The following is a 21,403-nucleotide window of genomic DNA, read 5'->3' on the forward strand; positions in this document are numbered from 1 at the left end:
CTCGATAGTTTGGCTGGGTATAGTAGAATTCTAAGTTGGAAATGATTTTCCCTCAGAATTTTGGAGGTAGTAGCCTCCATTGTCTTTTAGGATCCTTATCAATTGTGTGTGATTTCTTGGGGAAGCTTTATTAAAGCTTCTTGTATTTTGTTTTTGTTGTCTGGGCAATTAATACTGCATCTTTTCATTCTGGAATGTTTGTTTACTAAATTGTCTATTGGTAATCTCCTGTTTTCCATATTTTCTCTCCTTGGATCTTCTGTTATTTGGATATTAAACTTCACAGATTGACCCTCCAATGTTGTGGAGAAGACAATTGATATTTCAAATCTTTTTTTACTGTTCCTCTACTTTCTGAGAGATTTACTTCTCTTTATGTATCAGTTTTTCTGATGAATTTTTCATTTATGTTATCATAGCTGTAACTTCCAAGGGCTCTTTACTATTTGCTAGGCTTTTTAAAAAAGTAAAACCCCGGTTTTTTCATGTTGTGAGTAGTTCCTTTTATATGCCTGTGAGGATAATTAAGGTTTTTTGATCTTACTCTTTCATATCCAAGACTTTCTTTAAAGACAAGCTGAGCTATCTACTCCTATTTAATAGTAGGGCACTAAAAAGCTAATTGGTAACTCTGTACATGTGGATTGGCCTCAAAGAATGAGAGCTTCACTGTAAGGTTATTCTGGCTGTTTTACTAGGGAACCTCCACTGTCAATATCTTGAGGCATATTTTCTTGGACTATTCATGTTTTTCTACTTACAGGGTATTAGCCCAGTTGCCAGAATCTGTGAACTTAAACAACCAGTGCTAAACCCTTTGGGCATTCTGTGATACAACTCAGGTTGTATCTCAGTTTCCCCTATTTCTCAGGATTAAGCTTTCTAGGGCACACTGAACTTGCCAGCTTCCAAAATTTTGTTCCTATCATTTTCTCTCTCATTATCTTTGCCCTTGTGAATTAATGCTTTTAAAAATTCATCTCCTGTCACATATGGAATTTTAGGAGGGAGAAGAGATAAATGAATAATTTTCGCCCTTCATCATTCACTGGAAGTTCCAGAGTTTTCCAGGACAGTCAGGCAATTTAAAATTTGGAAATGTATTTAATATACCAATAAGAAAATCCGTATCCACAAAATCTTGAACATAGTATCGCACTACCTCTTCAACTAGAACGTAATTCTCAAATCCCGGGTCTATGCGTGTGCCTGTGTTTTCTTGCACTGTGCCTGCAATGGTGCCAGGGATATACTGGATAGTGAAATACAGGTTTGCTGAATATGTGAACACATGAAAAACGATCAGAGTTATGTGAAGGAAAGGAATAAGTACAGACTACAACTGTTTTCTTTTTTTCAGCATTGGGCATCATATTCTACTTCTCAGGTATCTTTTCTGTTTCCTTTTAAAAATCATCCTCAACTACCCTATCCTAATATTTGTACAAAGCAATGCCTTACATAGTAATTTTCTTGGTTGATTTTTATGAATTAGATAAAGCAAATTGTTTAAACATTTGAAATAATGAAGCTAAGAGTAGGGTATTCCCTGCCCTCACCACCATCTTGGGTGGTGAAGTAGAATGGCAAGGACATGGGTTCTGACCCTGTCACTTAGCTGTAGGACCCTGGGAAAGTTCTGAATCTCTCTGTGTCCGTCTCCTCAATATCTAACACATAGGAAATAATAATAGTAAGTACATTAGAGGAGTTGTGATGATTTAATTTGATAGCTACATAAGCCATTTTACAGTTCCTTCCTGGTACATAATGCTCTTGACGGAGTTTAGCTATGATGTTGATGATTCTTCTAAGTAGTGAAGAGAGTAATTACAAGAGTGATGGGTGCTGTGCAGATGCAGAATGCGACAGGGATGTTTATCAGAGGGTGTAACCTAACCTGGGTGAGCTTTAGTCTTTTTCTTTCAAAGGCCGTGGCCCCGGGAAGCTGCTCTCTGCTTTGAATCTGAGAAAGGTCAGGAAGAAATGAATTTCCTGGCACACTTAAAAGCATGTTTACCATGATTCCATTGGCTTGAGGGAAGCTGGATGAAGAGGGCAGCTAGGTGAGACGATTCAAAGTGGTTTGGGGCAAACTTGTGCAGATAAGGTTTGACTTTATTTTTAAACATGGTTACTACTCAATGTTGATGTTTTTGCAGAGGCAATGCATTCATATGGTTCAAATATCAAGTTAATAGAAAATAATAGAAAAGATCCACTGCAAAAACTCATTACCATTCCTGTTCCATCCATCTCTTTTCCTACCACAGATCATCACTTTTACTTTGTTTTTCCTTCCGGGGTTCTTATACAAATAGAAACAAAATGAATATATATTCTTATTTTCCTTCCTTTTTATTTTTCGCAAAAGGAAGCATAGCATGGCGTATGGCATTCATTACTGTCTTATATCTTGCTTTGAATTTAAAAATACACTCTGAAGGTTTCTCAGTAACAGTAAAAAGTGTATTCTTTTTGTTCCCGGGAATAGTGTTTTATTATATAGATGAATCAAAGTCTAACTAGTTCTTATTGGAAGGTACTTGACCCGCATCTAATCTTTTGCTATTCCAAAAATACTATAATGAATAAGCTTGTTCATATACCTATGAGTAGATCAACAGGATAAATTTCCAGAAGTAAGGTTACTGGATCACAGGGTACATGATTTTGTAATTTTAATAGATGTACCAAAGTACTTTCCATGAAGTTCATAACAATTTGTACTTCCACTAGCAATCCTGAGGGGATCCAGTTCCCCATGCCTCACCAATCTTATTTGTCAATTTTTTTGCATTTTGGTGATCTGTTTTCAATTTCTGTAATGGAAAATGGTATCCCAGAGTAGCTTTAATTAGGAATTTTCATATGTTTACAGATTATTCATGTTTCTGTTTCTGTGAACTGATTGTTCACCCTTCTTTTTTTTTTTCCCCCTTATCAAATTCTAAGAGCTCTTTTTGTATTAGGGATATTAGCTCTTTGCGGTGATTTGAAGTATAAATACTCTCCCCCAGTCTGTATTTCTCTTTTGACCTTATCTGTGTTGTTAACTTTTTTTCCATGTAGACACGTTCCTTCTTTTTGTAGTTGGGAATACCAATTATTCCTCTTATGGCTTTGGAAAAACTTTCCCACTCTAATGTTATAATGGAGTTGACCCCACCTTTTTTTCCCTGGTAGTTCCCATTAGTTCATTTCTGACACTTCAATCTTTGACTCACTGAGAACCTATTCATATGTTGTGAGAGGTAGACCTAATTTTGGTTCCAGTTGGCCACATAAATGTCCCAACATAATTTCATTGAAACGTCCATCTTTTCTCCATTGATTTAAGAAGCCATCTTTATTGCATACCAAATTCACATATGTGTTTGACTCTTTCGCTGGACATTCTATTCTGTTTGAATGGTCTGTGTATTTATACATCATACCACAATATTTTCATTACTTAGATGTTATACTACCTGTTAATGTCTAATAGGATTAGTGCTTTCTTGTTGCTCATTTCTGTCTGAATTTTTCTGGCTCTTTCTGTTTTTTTATTTTCTATATAAATCTTAGAGTCAGCCTGTCTGATTTTCAGATGGAGATAGACGAAAATTGGAATCATTTAAAAATTATAAGTTAATTTAGGAACAATAGCCATCTTTATAATAAGCTTTCATTTTGTTTGATGCCTCTTATGTATTTTTTAAGGCGTTGTAAAGTCTCCCCCATGAAGATTTTGCACATTTTTTAAAGCTTATACCTACGTATTTTCTTTTTTATTGTTTTATTTTTTTTTATTAAATTTTTTTTTTTAACATTTATTTATTTTTGAGACAGAGAGAGACAGAGCATGAACGGGGGAGGGTCAGAGACAGAAGGACACACAGAATCTGAAACAGGCTCCAGGCTCTGAGCTGTCAGCACAGAGCCCGATGCGGGCCTCGAACTCATGGACTGCGAGATCATGACCTGAGCCGAAGTCGGATGCTCAACCGACTGAGCCACCCACACGCCCCTTAATTGTTTTATTTTGAAATCCAAACTTGCAGAAAAGTTGCAAAAGTGACATAAAAGTCTCCCAAATCCTCTTCAACAGAGATTCCCCTAGTTGTTAAATTTGACCACATTTACCTTATCATTCTCTTTACATACATTTATAATTATTTCTTCTTCTGAACCACTTGAGAGTAAGTTACAGACATGGACACCTCATTACTCTTTTAGTATTTCAGTGAGTATTTCCTAAAAACAAGGACACTCCAACATAACTGCAGTATAACTATGGAAATCAACAAATTGATCCAATACTATCAACTAATCCAGAGGCTGCATTCAAATTTTGCCAGTTGTCGTGGTAGTATCCTTTATGGGACCATGATCCAATTCAAGATGATGTGTTAGATTGGGTTGTCATGTCCTTCTCCGTCTTTCCTTGATGGCTTTCAACCACACGGGCCAATTTGGGTTTGTAGATTGTTTCCTCATGATTTGAATCAGGTTGTATATCTTTCTCAGGAATGTCATAGAAGTGGTGCATGTTTTTCTCAGTGCGCCGTATCAGGAGGCACATGATGTCAATTTGTCCCGTTGCTAGTGATACTAACTTGATTAAAATAGCTTATATCTATCTATATCACTTGTAAGATAATGTCAGCAGGACTTTCCACTGTAAGGATAATTAATAATTAATAAGTCTTTTACATTTATTAGCAATTCTATTGTAAGGTAGGACTTTCCTTTCTCCCTTATCTAGTTAATTATTCATATTAGTATGAATTCCTATTTCATTCACTAAGATTATTTGTTCCTATTTTACTTGCTGTTATTATTATTTTATTTTTTTAATGATTCTCTTCTTTTAATGTTTATTTATTTTACATTTTTTAACTTGTTTTATTTTTTATTTTCTTGCTGTTATTATTTTAATGCACAAATAGTCTTCGGTTTGGCCAGTGGAGACCTGTCCTGTGTCCTTTTGACTTGTCCCTCTCATTCTGGAGCACTTCCCTTATTTGGGGCATAAGATGTTCTAGGTCCATCTTGTATTTTCTCCTCTCTGCAATCAGCCAATTCTCTAAGAAACCCTGTCTTTCTTCTGCTGTGAATAGTTAAGAATTTAGAAACTAAAAACTCAGAATTCAGAAACTAAAATCTGATGTTGAAGTCTGCTTCAAAACACCATTATTTTAGACCCTCTCAAAGGACGGAAATAGAAAATACATGTATGTGCATGCACACCTATAGATACAAACACATTTATGTCTATTTCTATATGTCTGTATCTTGCTAGCCGTCTATCACTATTAAAAAGTATGAGTTTACACTGATACCTCTTATTTCAATCCAACAGGATGCAATTTATTGTAGACTATTTCCTTTTTGTACTTAGAGCCCTCTTCTCCAAGGGGTTCCATTATCTTCAATATATTTACTTCTCCGGCCCACGTGTATACAAATCATATCCCTCCCACACTGGCCAAATATCCCATCTTCTGGCCTTAATATCACCAACCAAGTGGCCCATTGGATGTGTCAGGGAGAGTATTTTTCTCTTTTTCATTGCTATTGTAAAAGGAATCCTCTTCTATAAATTCTGTTTTTTTTTTATTTTTACATATTTGAAGTCTATTGGCTCATTAATTTTTTATTATTGAAATACAGTTGACATATTTTATGTTATTTTTTATAGTGCTACCCTATACAGTCTTTTCACTGCTCTTTAGTTTTTCTGTTAATTCTTTTTCAGTTTTGCATCCCGAAAATTGAATCTGCAAACAGAATTAACTTTCCCTCTATCTTTACAATTATTAGACCCTAAATTTCCTTCTTTTTTCTAATTTCAGTGGGAAAGTGTTAAATAGTAGGGAAGTAGTGTACATTCTTATGTTATTCTTGACTTTAGTGGGAATGTTTCCAGTGACTACTCATTGGGGTGGTGGCTCTTGGGCTGAAATGTGTGTGTTATGATTTTTCACTTTTTATTTGGAAATAATTTTAGAAATACAGAAAAGTTGCAACGATAGTACAGACAATTCTTGTCTTGTATACCCTTCACCTGGCTTCCCTTCATGTTAACATGTTATATAACCATGATATATTTATAAAAACTAAGAAATTAACATTGGTATGTGGAGTGTTTTTAAAAATATTAAGGGTTCCTCTTTTTTAGTCTCTTTTTAAAAATTGGAACTGAACGTCTAATTTTGTCAACTGTCTTCTCAGTATATATTATTTTTTCTTTGACCAATTAATATGATGATTTAATAATTTTTAAATACTGACCCATCCTTGCCTCTTGGAATAAACTTGCATTTATTTATCAGGCATGATATTGTTTGCTAATATTTTATTTAGAATCTTTACACTGATTGTTATAAATAAGGTTGGTCTTTGTTGCTTTGTAAAGCAATCTTTATCAAGCTTCAGTGTGTTGTTCTCAAAAAGAGTTGGGAAGTCTTTCTTCTAATTTAAGTAGCACCAAGATTACCTGGTCCTTAAGGATTGAAGTCAGTGGAACTTTGGGTCTTATGCCTAATGGGGTGGGGAAAGGGAAAGGATTGGACAACCTTCTAGAGAAGGCAAGGATTGGACAACCTTCTGGGGAAGGGAAGGATCGGACAACCTTCTCTATTCTATAGAAATGGGCCTGCTGAGATTTTATATCTTCATTGGTGCCAGACTTGGTAAATTATAGTTTCCTAAAATATTATATATTCTTCTAGGTGCTATAACTTTTTGAGACTACAAATGTTCTTTGATTTTATTGTTTTCCTTTGTGTTCTAATATATGTGTTTTTCTTATTGTTGCCCTCTGGAGTTCCCGCAATTTTGACTAGCATTTCTTTTTGACACACAATTACTTAAGAGTTTTAAAATTTCTAGGAGGGGGCACTTGGGTGGCTCAGTCAGTTAAACATTTGACTTCGGCTCAAGTCACAATCTCATGGTTCACGAGTTCAAGCCCCACGTCGGGCTGTGTGCTGACAGTTCAGAGCTTGGAGCCTGTTTCAGATTCTGTGTCTCCCTCTCTCTCTGCCCCTCCCCCGCTCACGATCTGTCTCTCTCTGTCTCAAAAATAAATAAACATTTAAAAAAATGTTTTAAATAAATAAATAAAATTTCTAGGAAAAGGAGCTTTTTCTTTTTAAATTTTGTTAAAATTTCAATTGTATTTGTCTTTACACTTTTTAGATTTTGGAATTTAAGGTTTTCTTCATGGTATACATCAGTTTTCCACAGGTACTTGAAAAGAAGCTATGTTTATTTTTTGGGGTCTTAACTGTGTTACAACCAGATGTATTCTATTAATTTTGTCAATGTCTTCTACATCATACCTTATTTTGTGCCCATCTAATCTGTTAGTCTTCTGTGGATAGTGTTTCAATTTGTTCTCTTACTGCTTGTTATTTCTGGTCTGTGAAAATTGTTACTATAATATGTGGTTCGCAGTTATTTCTAATTTTTGTTTATTGATTGGGAATTGCATTCCTTGACATTATGCAATATCCTTCTTTGACTTCAACTCCTTTTTATCTTACGATAAAATTGTGGCTCCCATTTTTGGTTTGCATTTAGTTGGTATATTTTTGTCCATGCTTTTAAAAAAGAATTATATTTGGGGCGCCTGGTGACTCAGTCGGTTGAGCATCCGACCTTGGTTTCAACTCAGGTCATGATCTCCTCGTTCATAAGATTGAGCCCCTGGGTGCCTATGTGGCTGTTGGTTAAGTGTCTGACTTCGGTTCATGTCGTAATCTCATGGTTCATGAGTTCGAGCCCCACACTGGGCTCTGTGCTGACAGCTCAGAGCCTGGAGGCCGCTTTGAGAATTCTGTGTCTCCCTCTCTCTCTGCCCCTTCCCCGCTTGTGCTCTGTCTCTCTCTCTCTCTCAAAAATAAACAAAACAATTAAAAAAATTTTTTTTAATAATAAAAAAAAAAAACGATTAAGCCCTGCATCAGTCTCTGTGCTGATAGCCCAGAGCCTGCTTGGGATTCTCTCCCTCCCTCTCTGCTGCTCCCCTGCTTGAGAACTATATCTTATAGCATAGAGATTTTCTTTTAATAGGTGAATTAAGTCACTTACATTTATTGGTGATGACGGATAAGCTTAATCTAAATTTTCACATTTTATATTAGTTTGTTCCTATAGTTTATGTTGTTGTCTTTCATTCTGTGCTTGGTCCTTTCACCTTTTTGTTTTGTTTTGGTAGTTCTGATTTTGGAGACGGGTTTTTTTTTTTTTGTATTTGTGTTCAATTATATGCTTGTATATAACATCCTTAATCCTAGACAATATCTATGAGTTTACCTCTATGAACAGTGATAACGTTGACAGCTTACATCCTTTTTCCTCTCTCCCCCTGTGCCTCAATTTATGTCAGGAGTATATCTTCAATGCTTATCTTTGTACTGTTAAATATGCCTTTACCTCTGACTTGATGTGTCTACTTTAAGTAATTTCCTGTGACTGTTCGCTATACAGGTGAAGCCATCCGCATACTTATTCTACCTCCCATCAGAGCAGTCTTCCCGCAGCTCAAAGACTTCCTTTCTCTGCCACCCCAAAGACCATATTTGTCTCCTTCGAGCATGGCATTTCTGTGGGTTTCTTCAAGCAACCACACCTTTTTCTCTCTCCAAACAAACCAGGCTCCGGAGGCTTCTGTGCCTGTCTTGTATTCCCCGACCACCCCCGGCCCCCGCCCAAATGACCCTCTCATGCTCAGAAGGGGCTGTTTGCTTCCACTTTCTGAGCTGGGCCGTGGCCAGACCTCCCTTAGTACTTTCTGTGCCTTCGCCCTCTATCAACTCCTGTAAGCTCAGCTCCGTTTGACCTTGGCCCTGTTCTGAGGATTTTTTTCCTCCACTTTTGCACTTCACAGCGCGTTCCTCTTCATCAGGCCATGTTTTTGCCAAGACTTTGAGGTCGGCCACTGACAGGTCCTCCCCTGAGCTACCCCCTACCGCTCCCCGCGCTCTTTTCCTGCAGGCTGTGTCCAGTCATCTGGCGTCACTACATACACTTTGTAGCCTGTACCTTTTGTCTCCTCGGGTCACCGATTAGGGGGTATACAAGGTACCTCCCACTTTGGTTTCCAGAAGAAGAGAAGGTATTTGAGTCTAAGCTGTGGCCACGTTCATTCTGGAAGGGAATTCTGGACCTTTATGCTTTTGATAGGGGATCCTCAAGGAGCTCGCTGACAGTCTGTTAATGAGATATTCGGCATAATTAGAATCTCATTTTAGCACACTTGACGGAACAAACTGATTTTTTTTTAAATTTTTTTTAACGTTTATTTATTTTTGAGACAGAGAGAGACAGAGCATGAACAGGGGAGGGGCAGAGAGACAGCGAGACACAGAATCGGAAGCAGGCTCCAGGCTCTGAGCCATCAGCCTAGAGCCTGACGCGGGGCTCGAACTCACGGACCGCGAGATCGTGACCTGAGCCGAAGTCGGACGCTCAACCGACTGAGCCACGCAGGCGCCCCTGGAACAAACTGATTTAATTTTGCTTTTGAGCCCTCGTACCTTAAACTTTCCAACATGAACCCCTGTGGCTCCAATGAACAGGGGAGGAAATTGTTCGCTGGTATCTGGGTGCTCTGTGCTCCAAGCTGCATGGACAGAGATAGCATGCTGAACCAGTACTTTACGTGGGCGTGGACAGCTCCCTTTGGTTTCCCTCGAGAACAGTTCCAAACCGTGATCTCCTTGTAGACCTCCTACTCTCAATCACCCTTAACAGAAAATAGAAGCCCACAGATGTGAACCTCCCCAGTGTCTCCTTTTCCTGCGTAAAAACTCACCTTCAGTGGCAATTGTCCCGCCCTCGTTTGCTTACTCGTATTGCTCGTTGGGGAGAAATACCCTTTCTCTCTAAAGCTATGGTTTCCTTCCCTAGGTACTACTTTCCATTTCTTTTACAACTTTTTAAACTTCATCATTTATCCTTGTCTCTTCTTGCTTCGTTCACAAATCAACTCACTTCCTTCATCCTAAGACAACTAAACCAAACCCCGAAGCCGAACACGGGTGTATCTTACCCCCTTTGAAGGTTTCTGCTCTTGCCTTCTTCCTCAAGAGCCCAAGCACATCGAGTCTTTGCCATAACTGTCTGGTCCATTGCAATGGCCTTGCCCTCCACCACTCACGGAAACGGCTGTGCTAAATGGAAGTCAGAGTGGTCCTAATGACAAAATTCAGTCACCTCATTCTTCACAGTCTCATGTCCTGGCAGCCATTGCCTTGATTTCTAAAGGGGGCATTCTGGTTTAGTTGCCTGCTTTCCTCCAACCAAATGTTAAATTTTACTCTTCCTCGGGGTTGTCATTTTCTTCTCACATATCATAAATCTTTGCTTTGTGAGTCCAAATAATAGATAAAAGAGACCCAGTTTAGAAGTATTTTTCTACTGGGGTGCCTGGGTGGCTCAGTCAGTTAAGTGCCTGACTTCAGCTCGGGTCATGATCTCGCGGTTCGTGGGTTTGAGCCCCACATTGGGCTCTGTGCTTTGGTGTGGGAGCAAGTAAACTGTTAGTAGGTTAAATTTAGGTGGTGGGTATGGAGCATATGATCTGAATTTATAGAAAATTTTGGCATTTTATGATTCAGTTCTGTTCTGGACAAGTCGGTTTCACCAATAACAGATTTGAATAAATTCAGGAGTAGGGGACTGCAGAAGTAAGCATGCATGGGGCACCTGGATGGCTCAGTCAGTTGAGCGACCAACTTCGGCTCAGGTCATGATCTCACGGTTTGTGTGTTCGAGCCCCATGTCGGGCTCTGTGCTGACAGCTCAGAGCCTGGAGCCTGCTTCAAATTCTGTGTCTCCCTCTCTCTCTGCCCCTCCCCCACTTGTGCCCTGTCTCTCTCTGTCTCAGAAATAAATAAACGTTAAAAAAAAAAAAAAAAAAAAAGAAGCATGCTTGCTGCGAAAGCAAAGTGTATGATTCTCTAAGGGAATAAGGTTACTAACAATATTAAGACAACTACTAGATTTGTAGTTGTGCTGTGTGTCTTAGAAGAGGTATTTGAGGGGCGCTTGGGTGGCTCAGTCGGTTGAGTGTCTGACTCTTAATTTCGGTTCAGGTCATGATCTCATGGTTCGGGAGTTCCGGCCCCGCATCGGGCTCTGCGCTGAGAGCCTGCTTGGGAATCTCCCTCTCCCTCTTTCTTTCTCGACCCCTCCTACCCCTCCTTCCCCCCCCCCAAAATAAGTTAAAAAAAGAAAAGGTATGGGAGACAAAAAAGGAGTTTTTAATAACTTTATTTTCTAAAAACCCATCCCGCAGATATGTTTTTTTTTTCTACATGGTCACTTCTTTAAAAACGAGTAGAAACAAAGACAAAGCCTATCTTGATACAGGTTTAGAGTCAGCCAAATTCAGCTCTTAAGGAGTTAAGGTCGACCAGGAGGAGTTCTGCACTTGGCCGCTGCAAGGCACTGGCCCTCCAGCAGCACTGGATGATCTTCCCCAGTCTCTTCCCAGACATGGAGTCCGTGAAGACAGCTGCTGACAGAGAAGGGCGAAGATCGTAGGCCACCACAGCATAGAGCACGTACTGCCGCTCCCCGGAGTACGGGGCCTCCTTGGTACTCATTTGCCAGAGAGTGATGGCAAAGGAATAGATGTCCGCTTTGGGCGTTACGGCCTCTCCTTTCAGGAGCTCTGGGGCTCGGTGGGTGTAGGTGCCCCCCGGGGGGTAAGGGGGAGTGCGGCAGCACGGCAGATCTTCCAGCTTCTCGGAGCACCCGAAGTCGCCGATTTTGCAGACGTCCTGCTCACTGATCAGAATGTTCGCAGGCTTCAGGTCCAAGTGTACGATGCTCTGCGAGTGAAGGAAAAGCAGGCCGTTCACGACATCTAGGGAATACTTCAGACACTTTCCCAAATTGAACTGCTCTCTGGCACAGCAGCGAGGCTCCGCGTCCTCCTCAGGGCAGCTGGTGGCACCGTATATGACTTGGTGTAAAGTGACATCGCCACCGAACTCCATGATTATGGTGCCCAGGCTGTTAAAGCCTGCGGGCGTGCGCGTGCTGGCGGCCACCACCCGCACGATGTTGTCGTGGCGAAGCCTGGCGATGTTGAGCTCGGCCCAGAAGCTGCGCTGGGACGCCAGTCGGTTCTTGGTGCACCTGTTCACTTGCTTTATGGCCACCGGAACTCCGTGGTAGGTCGCCTTGTACACGGAGCCAAACCCGCCAGCTCCCAGCCTCTGCAAGAAGCACACCTGCTCCCAGTCAATGGAGCACCAGGCCAGCCGGCGCGGTAGCCGCGGGGCCCTGGGAGGAGTGCCACCCACGACGAGCTTCCCGGCCCTACCTGGCAGCTCAGCAGGGCTGCTGCAGGGCCTCGAGTCCACCGGGGGCGAAAACTCGCCGGGGAGGTAACCGCGCCGGGGAAGCGGCGAGGGCATCGCGCCTTCGAAGCGGACCCCGGAGCCACACAGGCGAGCGAAAAGAGAAGAGGCCCCGGGAGTTTGGAAGCCTTGCTGCCGACCCCTTGGCTCCACCCAGCGTTTTTCTCCTCTTCCTTCGTTTTCCCCCAAAGGAGCCGCATCTGGGGTGTAATCAGCAAGTGTTTTTATCAGAAGGGGGAAACAATCTCGAATGAAGCACAGCCCTCTTTTTCAGATGACAGGATTTCCCTTCAACGCTGAAAGCGCCTTCTTGTAAAAACAAGCTCTTGGCTGAGAAGAGTTCACCAGATAAACAACACCGAGCTGCCCCTGGGCTCATCCCCTTTTTCCCGGTATTTACCTAATTATAATAAATAAAACCGGCTTTTTTTTTTTTTTTTTTTAAGCGTCATCCGCAGAACGTGATCAGTCCTCAGACTAAGGAGACCACAATAGTGCAATGAAATGATTTCACACTTTGCAGGCTATAATGATTGTCAGGGTTGTTTTCCAGCTGCATTAAATCACTTCCAGCAGTTATTGGCAGGAAGAGTTGAAATACGAACAGCTGACATTTGTTTAACCGATTACAGGGATAATTAGGTGCAACATTCATACATGGATAAAAAACTAACCTCGAAGTAATCGATCCAAATAGAATCACTGATACAGGTCAAAACATCCATCTCCTAAGTTCATCAGGGGAAAGGAGAATTCTCTGACACTCCATTCAGCTTATATAGCAAATTAGCAAGACTTCTTAGCAACGTATCGACTTCCTAACAACCCTGGGCCATGGTAGTTTGGCCCACCCGGTAAGCTCACTTACAAGAGAGATTCTCGACTTCACAGCAAATGAGTTACAGAAGTGTCGAAACAGAGTCGGGCGGAGGAGAAAAAAAGAACAGATTCAGATTCAGAGCCATGATCAGAGCTTCAGATAATAACAAATAGAGAATCCTAGGAGAGGAAAAATCTGAATAAAAATGGCACAGAATCACTACTGTCTATATGTAATGTGGACAACCAGATGTTGAAATTAAACCAGGGGCTTGCTGTGCAACCATAAATGCTTCCTTTCTAGTTTCTGTAACAACAAACTCCCTACCTCCCACTAATTTGCATTCCATATCTTTGGGGAAAAGACCAACATTACCCTATTGATAAAAAAACAGAGGAACATGTTAGGATCTACGTCTTTAAAGTTCTGTTCTTCTTGTACGGAGAGCACACAGGTGATGTTAAACTATGTTTTTATGATGATAGAGCTATGATTTTGAGATATATTCGTTCTGAGAAGATATGAGAATAAACACAAGGCATTTACATAAGCCATTTGAAGTCAACAGACTTCAATCCTACGATAGGATTTCTAGTCTATACTACCCATCTGCCTTAGTATGTGATCTCGTGTATAGTGTTTAACCTGTTTGAGCTTCAGTTTTTTCACTTAAAGAAATTAGGATAATAATTACTAAACTTCTTTATTTTGGGATAAAAGTTGGGGAGTCCTGTACACATTGATAACAACAAAAGTCTAAAAAGTGTACACTTATGAAATATTTTAGTAGAAAGGGAGTTGAATCCAACCCAAAATACAAAAGGATGACAGTTGAGAGAGTAAAATAAGAAAATTCTACAGTAAGTCTATACTGCAAAATTTATTTAATAGTTGGCACATAGTTGGCACATAGGTATAATTTAGTTTCCTGGCATGAGGAATGCTGCGAATATTAGTCAAAGGAGAGTAATAGAGTGTCATAACCTTCTTGGCAAAATGACGTGACTTGTTATGTAATTTTTATTGTTAAGATAAGAGCATAGAGAGTTCATTTTCCAAAGGTTGATTTTATTATTTATATGAAATGTAAGGTATTAATGAAAATGTGGTACTCTACGTTCACAAGCCCCAAGTTCGTTATACCCATCATCTGCCAATCTGCTCAAGAGTATTTCATTGCTGGGGCGACTGGGTGGCTCAGTCGGTTAAGTGTCCAACTTCCGCTCAGGTCATGATCTCACAGGGTTTGTGATTTTGTGAGTTCGAGCTCCATATCCTGCTCTGTGCTGACAGCTCAGAGCCTGGAACCTGCTTCGGATTCTGTCTCCCTCTCTCTCTGTCCCTCCCCTGCTCGTGCTCTCTCTCTCTCAAAAATAAACATTAATTTTTTTTAAAGCTAATCTTTTTTTAAAAAAAGAGTATTTCATTGAATCTCCATTTTAAGACAGCCTCTGGGGCCAGATGGCCTGGGTTTCTGCCTGTCCTCCAGTTTCATCCGCCCTACCTCAGGATTGCTGTCAGGATTAACAACAGAGTTCCAGATACTTAGATCAAGGACCTGAAAAGTTATACCTAATTGCTAATTGTTTCAAATACTTAGATCAGGACCTGAGAAGTAATGCCTAACTGCTAGTTATTATTTATGAAACTCATAATAAACAGTGTATAGGTGTTGATACCCATAAGACACCGATTTGTTAAACAATAGTGGTTTAAAATGTACCCTGCCAGGGCTGATGTAACTCACTACAAGCTAAACCAATCTGAAGTTTCACTAGTTTTTCCAACTTAAATTTTGAGGTTAAAGATCAAAGAGCCTACTGCCTTCTTGTAATATACTAAAAACGCAGAGGATTAAGATTAATCTGATCAAGTGCCGTAACCTCGTCATCCCCAAATAAAGGCAAAGGATGGCATTTGTTGATAACAGGGTGGGCACTATCTACCCTCGAAGTGCTAATGAAACAACGGAAGGAGAGACACTGGGTGCACCCGCCGAGGAGCAAAAAAAGGCAATGATTGGAAACGCTCCGATTGGCAGCCCTTCTGTGAAGAGCTACTTCGGGATCAGGCGGACAAGGGCGTGTTTCTCACAAGCTGCGACAGCGGAAGGCCGAGTTACCAGCGCGTTGAATCTGATTTCAGTCGGAGAGACTGCGGAGCACGGGCTGCAGGAGAGAATCGCTCTTGGTGCCCGCGCAAGGTCTCCCTTCCCAAAGGGCGGCCGGGCCGGGGGGGGGGGGCTCGGGCTCCGGCGTCCGGCAGCGCCTCCGCTCGCCGGCCCCGGGGGCCCAGGAGGGCGCTCTCCCCGCGCGGCTCGCGCGCAGGCAGCGGGACCAACGACGCGGGCGCCTCCCCTGCACGACGCACGCGGGGCCCTGAAGTCAGCGCGCAGCCCGGTCGGCCGCGGGCCCGGCGCTCCCCAGGGGGCGGAGAAGCACGTGGACGAGGCCGTGACGCCCGAGGCGGCCAGCGGCCCGAGGTGTGGTGTGCGCCCCGCTGCTGCGAACTTGCCCTTCGGCGTAACCAGAAGTGCGTTCGCCTTTCCATGCAGAATCGTCCCGTAATCCTCCGGAGGACGTTTTCAAAAGGCCGTCACCCTCCAGGTCGTGCCGACTACGCGCACGACCCCGCCGATGACGACCGCGTCGGAACGGCCACGGCCCTGGCTGCGCATGCGCGCCGAGTGACCACGGCTTCCCGGCGGTCTCCGGTCACAGCCCAGTTTCGGAAAGTTACAATGTGAGGGAATAGGCGTACCGAGGTCGTTGAAGTGTTGCATTGCTCTCTACAAACATGAATTAAGGTCGAAAATGCCCTTCTGCTGCTTTTTAGAACTAAAAAGCTAAAAAAAAAAAAAAAGTGTACTTTGCTACGGATAAAGATTATGGAGTCAAACTTGCAAAACATTTTTTTTTTTTTTTTTTTTTTTTACTTAAGTGGTATTTTACTATTGATATTATTCTGAACTTTGAATTTTATGCTTCGCAATGTATCCTGGACTTGTTTCCATGTCTGTAAGCGTAGAGAGCTACTCTGGTTTCTTCCAAAATAATGTGATGGTCAAGGGCAAATCCAAGTTTTGTGGGGCTCAAAGCTTATACAAACTGAATATTTGTAAGAAAACTATTTAAAAATTAGGCACGGAAGTGAATATTTTTTTAGATGAGAAATCACAACAAATTACACATTTTGAAAAGCTGACAACATAGTCATCATATTCAGAGAAATAACATAGTTTTATTAAAGACTAATACCTGATACACCTATATATTACTTTCCCCTGCATTATGGGGGGATATACTTTTTTATCCCCTCTTCAGATGACAAGGATTCTGTCAAAATTTGATCTTGGGTAGAACAAGTAATATCAACACGAGCATTTTGTTGTTTTACTATTATGGGATTATTTTATGGAAAATTAAATCGATCCCAAACTTGTAAGGGTGTAGAGCACTTTGGGGGAGATTGCTTTTATTTAATTCTATTCGGTGTCAGCCAAACATCCAACACACCCCACCGAATGAGATGACGGATTTAGATGTGGTCATGAAGACAAGTCAGAACAAACTGCCGCTTCTCTAAAATATTTGGTCGCAGCTCTTATTTTTGCTGTACTATGTGGATCCGTACGTTTCTCGGTGAAAACTTTGTGTACCTCTATTTTTACTCTATTTAGCTTTTTTTTTTCTTTTTTTTTAGATTTTTACTCTATTTAGCTTTTCATTAGCACAGAAGTTAATGGATCTTGCTTTGCCCTGGGAATCATTAATTGCTTGGTTAGTAACAGATACAGTGTCCTGGCCAGACTTAGATGTGGAGAGAATTAATTTTATATTTATGTGTATTTCCATTCATACATGCAACTTTGGCCAATAGCGTTTATCACCCCATGTATTGTTTATAAAATTGCTTTCTTGGAACAGTATAAGAATACAAATGAAAATAAAGGGGTAAGTAGAGGCTGTTTATGATGCAGCCTTTCATAATATAAGAAAAGATATAGGACTGTAGCATGAAGTTTAAAATAATGAAGAGGCTTTGGAGCAATCATCCTAATTCCAGTCCTGGAACTAATATTTACCAGCCAGGTGGTCTTGGGTAGGTCATTTATAAAATATAAATATTGATAGTGCCCTGCTTCTCAGCTGCGTAGCACTTAGAACTGGAACATGGTAAGTACTCAATACGTGTGTTTCGATCAGATAAAACTAACCCGTAACTTGACCAGCTAAAAGTTAAAATGGCCCTAGAAAGTGGCAAAAATGCTTAGGTTTATAATGCATCTTTTAAGAATATAACAAAAACTGAAATCATAAGTGAAAAATTTATATTGCTATTTAAGTTAGATACATATATGTGGTAGCCTTTTTTTAAAAACCACATTTGTAGTTCAGCACTAGCTACCCAAAGCTGGAATTTGATGAAATATGAGACTAAAAGCACACGGACAGAGATGCTAGTAATATCTGGATATTACCCATATTGTTTCCAACCCTGCACCTCGGATGGGAAGAATACGGAGTCATCTAGGTTGACCTGAGTCCCAGAGCTGATTTTTTGAAAGAGGAATTGAAAGAGATATCTAGAGTTTGGAATATCTAGAGTTTGGACCACAGCTTCGGGCAAGCCCCTAGCAGAAGTCCGTCCATTCTAGAAAGGGGAAAATGTTTATGCTGACCACCTCAAGATTTGCGCCAGTGGTAAAAGTTCATGGGCTTTATTTAGTATATGCTAAGCTGTCACTAAGTTCTCCCTAATCTATCCTGAGTATGAAATACTTACAAATTTATGAAATAAACAATGGCTGGGATGAGTCTCAAGTTTGTTTGTTTTTTTTTAATAGTAGTTTGAATACTATATGTAGTCAGACCTTAACTTAAAATGACCAATCTAAACGAATTATTCAATGATACATTTTAAATTAGAGATACAGGCCATCACTCTAATAGGCCAAATCCTCTTACATGTTAACAAGTGTATAAAATCTGAAATACACACAGGTTCCCACTTGCCAGATAGTAATGCTATGGATTGCTCGGATCGTGTCCCTGGATGGAATCTGCACACAGTACCTGCTGCTTCTGTCCATTCACAGAGGTTGGTGGCTCTCATCTGGGCTGGTTACTTGGATTTTGTGTTTTGACTCTTAAGATACAAAAATACATTTTTACTTCTGTAACGTGTAACTTCTAGCTTCTCTGCCTTTTAACTTCACAAGATTTTAAGACATTTGCAAGTGCCTTTCAAACTGGTTTTCAAAATCTTTGAGTTTAATGGTATCTTGCGATTTTTCCATATTCTTCAGACCATAAAATGCTTGTGGACATTTGAAATGGTATCTGATTGAGATTTGGTAATCTTGAATGTCTTTGTCCAAGTTAGTCACAGTTTATGGGATCATTCTACTGGCATCCTTCCTTAAGCCAGAAAACACTTTTTAATAGTATGGATTTAATACTTACTAAATTCTGAATTTTTCCCTGCTAAAGTAAATGAATCAAAATAACATCATATTTGAGTAAAGGATTCAACACTAATACGGGCTATTCAGTTCGCCATCTTTATTCATCTTTATGCTAATTCTCCTCCTGTATATCATTATAGACTCATGACTTTGCAGAGTCTCAATGTGATTTAACCAACTGCAACAATCATTGTCTTTTACTGCAAATTGATGCACCCATGGGAATCACAGCACTTGTGTTCTTTTGACACAGTCCCATTAATCTGCATTATTTCTTGTCTCCTGGCTCAGCAAGTTGCCCCAGGCTTATAACCTACCCACCCTAGACATGCAATCAGCCATTTTTTCCAACGTATCCTGGAAAGATGGAATTAGAAATCATAATAGCGAAGTTTACTCATTAGGTTCATTCTCTTAGTCCCTTGTTCCTAGCTCATTTTAGCTGACAGAATTGGAAAACATATGCTTTTTTTTTTTTTTTTAAGCATGGGTTCATACTGTTTCTAATTCAGTTCTAACATTATAGTTCCTAACTAAAACACTTTGCTTTTATAATTCCCTTCCCCTTTCTCTTATACTTAAGATTTTGATTCCAAACGAAATTAAGGTAATTACTAATGTTGTCTAACAAAATTATTAAATAAAGCTTAAGATTTCTTTGGCAGTTATTTTTATCCTTATACTTAATGCCACTACGGATGCGTAGTCCAATTATTTTCTGGGAGAGTCATTCATAATAATTTATTCTGAGTCTTTATAATTACATGTATCATGTATGTATATGCATATATCATATGTGATAAATATGATTTAATTTGTTTTCAATTCTGGGAGGTTATCAGCAGTTTTCTTAAGAGGTAGTGGCTTTCAGCCAAGAAGTTTCCTTCTTGTGTGGTATTCAAACCCTGGAGGAGGACAGAAGCCAATTATCAGCCTACCTGATGAGATGAGGAGTAAAGGGCAAATCAAGCAGATGAATTTCCCAAGTTCTGTATGGAAATTTCATTTAGCTACATATGTTCATATATTCCACCAATATTTAATTTAGTAAACATGAGATGATAGTAAAGCCTTTAAAATTTATTTTTCGTTTTTAGCTTCCTTACACAATATGTAACATTTTTCTGCCGACTTAATAATATCACATTATATCAAAGTTTACAATGTGTAAAATCCAAATGATTCCCTAAATGGGAATCCCAACATCTTTGATTTTCCTGCAGGAAGATTTTAAGGAGGGATGTAGTATCTCATGAAACAGTCGAATTCTGTTTTATTAAGAAAGGATGGATGCTGTGTTAGTCCACCTTTTCTGAGGAGCAGATAGCATCACAAGGTTAGACACGCAAGGGACCTACAAGGGACACACAAGGAGGAAAAATAAGGAGGGACCTGGGCTGGAGGGCTGTCAGCCCGTGATGCAGTTCTGACCGTTGTGAAGGACAGAGGGAGAAAAGGAAGGTGGGGCAGAAGGGTCTTAACCTGTAACGTAGCCCTAAGAAGGTTCAATATGGCGGACGAGGAGTCCTCAAGTCAAAGATGTCCCTTAGAGGAATCCGGTGTCTCCTGGGAATGGGTGGGCTTCTGCGTCCCTGCTGCACAGCCACTGTGTGGGAGCAGTGCTGGGAAGCTTGGCTTCAGTACAAAAACATCGTGACGGATTTTAGAGTAAGTGCAGCTTGCTGTGGGGCCACTGGCCAGCGATACGTTCTGCATTCAGTGATCTGAGAGACACTTTTCCATGGCCACCACACGTCACATATTACAAGCTTTAAAGATTTGCGTGAGGACCTGTCTACTTGGGTCAAAATTCTGACATCATTTTGTACATAATAGTTACTATTATCCTCATGTTTAATTACAGTGTAGAATTCCAGTTTTTAAAAAGCCTTTGGATAGGTTCTATTTCCTTTTGAGGTTCTTTTTAATACATCTATTAAAAAATAGATGTATTTGCTTAAAACCCATTCTAATTTTAGCTTGGTACAAATACATATATATATACTTACACACATTCAACCAAACGGGTAAACACAAAGTTGTATATATGCTTGAAGGAACAGAACCCTTAGAAGTTTCTAAGCAGACCATTCTTGACAATTACAGCACCATAAGTGCTTTTTGGAAGTAGGGCATTTAAAAAATTTTTTTAAGTTGATTTATTTTTGAGAGAGAGAGAGAGACAGAGACAGAGAGTGAGAGAGCAAGAGCGAGCAGGGGAGGGGCAGAGAGAGAGGGAGAGAGAGAATCCCAAGCAGGTTCCATGCTGTCAGTGCAGAGTCTGAGGCAGGACTTGAACTCACGAACTGTGAGATCATGACCTGAGCTGAAACCAAGAGTTAGATGCTTAACTGACTGAGCCACTCAGGTGCTCACAGGAAGGCATTTTTTAAAGCTGGTACAAAGAGAATTGTTTTATGTGTGTGTCTGGATAGATAGGTTGTGTATAAAACTGTAAGTAATTCTCTTTTTACTGATTAAAAACTTGCCTTACTCAATGCCTCTTATTAGACTAAGACTTTTAAAATACAAAACTTTTAAACCCATTTCTACATAAAATATATAATGTATCTTCTTAGCGCCTCTTGTTAGACTAAGACTTGTTAAATTTGAAATACAAACAATACATTTCTCACTTGGCCCTCTGCAGTCTGGACCTATCTAAGGAAAGATTGATATCATTTTCATCTATTCTAAAGTACTCAAATGTGCTACCTTTAATGGACAAAAATAATCCTAATTATTTCTAGAGTG

The 21,403-nt window shown here is 40.2% G+C and overlaps 1 protein-coding gene across 1 annotated transcript; it reads right to left on the bottom strand.

Moving 5' to 3' along the window:
* Positions 1 to 11,306: 11,306 nt before the first annotated feature.
* On the bottom strand, positions 11,307 to 12,526 carry MOS (MOS proto-oncogene, serine/threonine kinase). The gene has a single exon (XM_019421230.2). The coding sequence runs from the start codon at positions 12,417 to 12,419 to the stop codon at positions 11,373 to 11,375; it is 1,047 nt and encodes a 348-aa protein (XP_019276775.1). The 5' UTR covers positions 12,420 to 12,526; the 3' UTR covers positions 11,307 to 11,372.
* Positions 12,527 to 21,403: the final 8,877 nt, after the last annotated feature.

Source organism: Panthera pardus, unplaced genomic scaffold (assembly GCF_024362965.1).
Source record: "Panthera pardus isolate Hobbes unplaced genomic scaffold, ASM2436296v1 HiC_scaffold_7, whole genome shotgun sequence".
Classification (NCBI taxonomy): Eukaryota; Metazoa; Chordata; class Mammalia; order Carnivora; family Felidae; genus Panthera; species Panthera pardus.

Excerpts from the sequence above, each read along its gene's own strand:
- MOS (XM_019421230.2), bottom strand. The coding sequence starts at position 12,419 with ATGCCCTCGCCGCTTCCCCGGCGCGGTTACCTCCCCGGCGAGTTTTCG.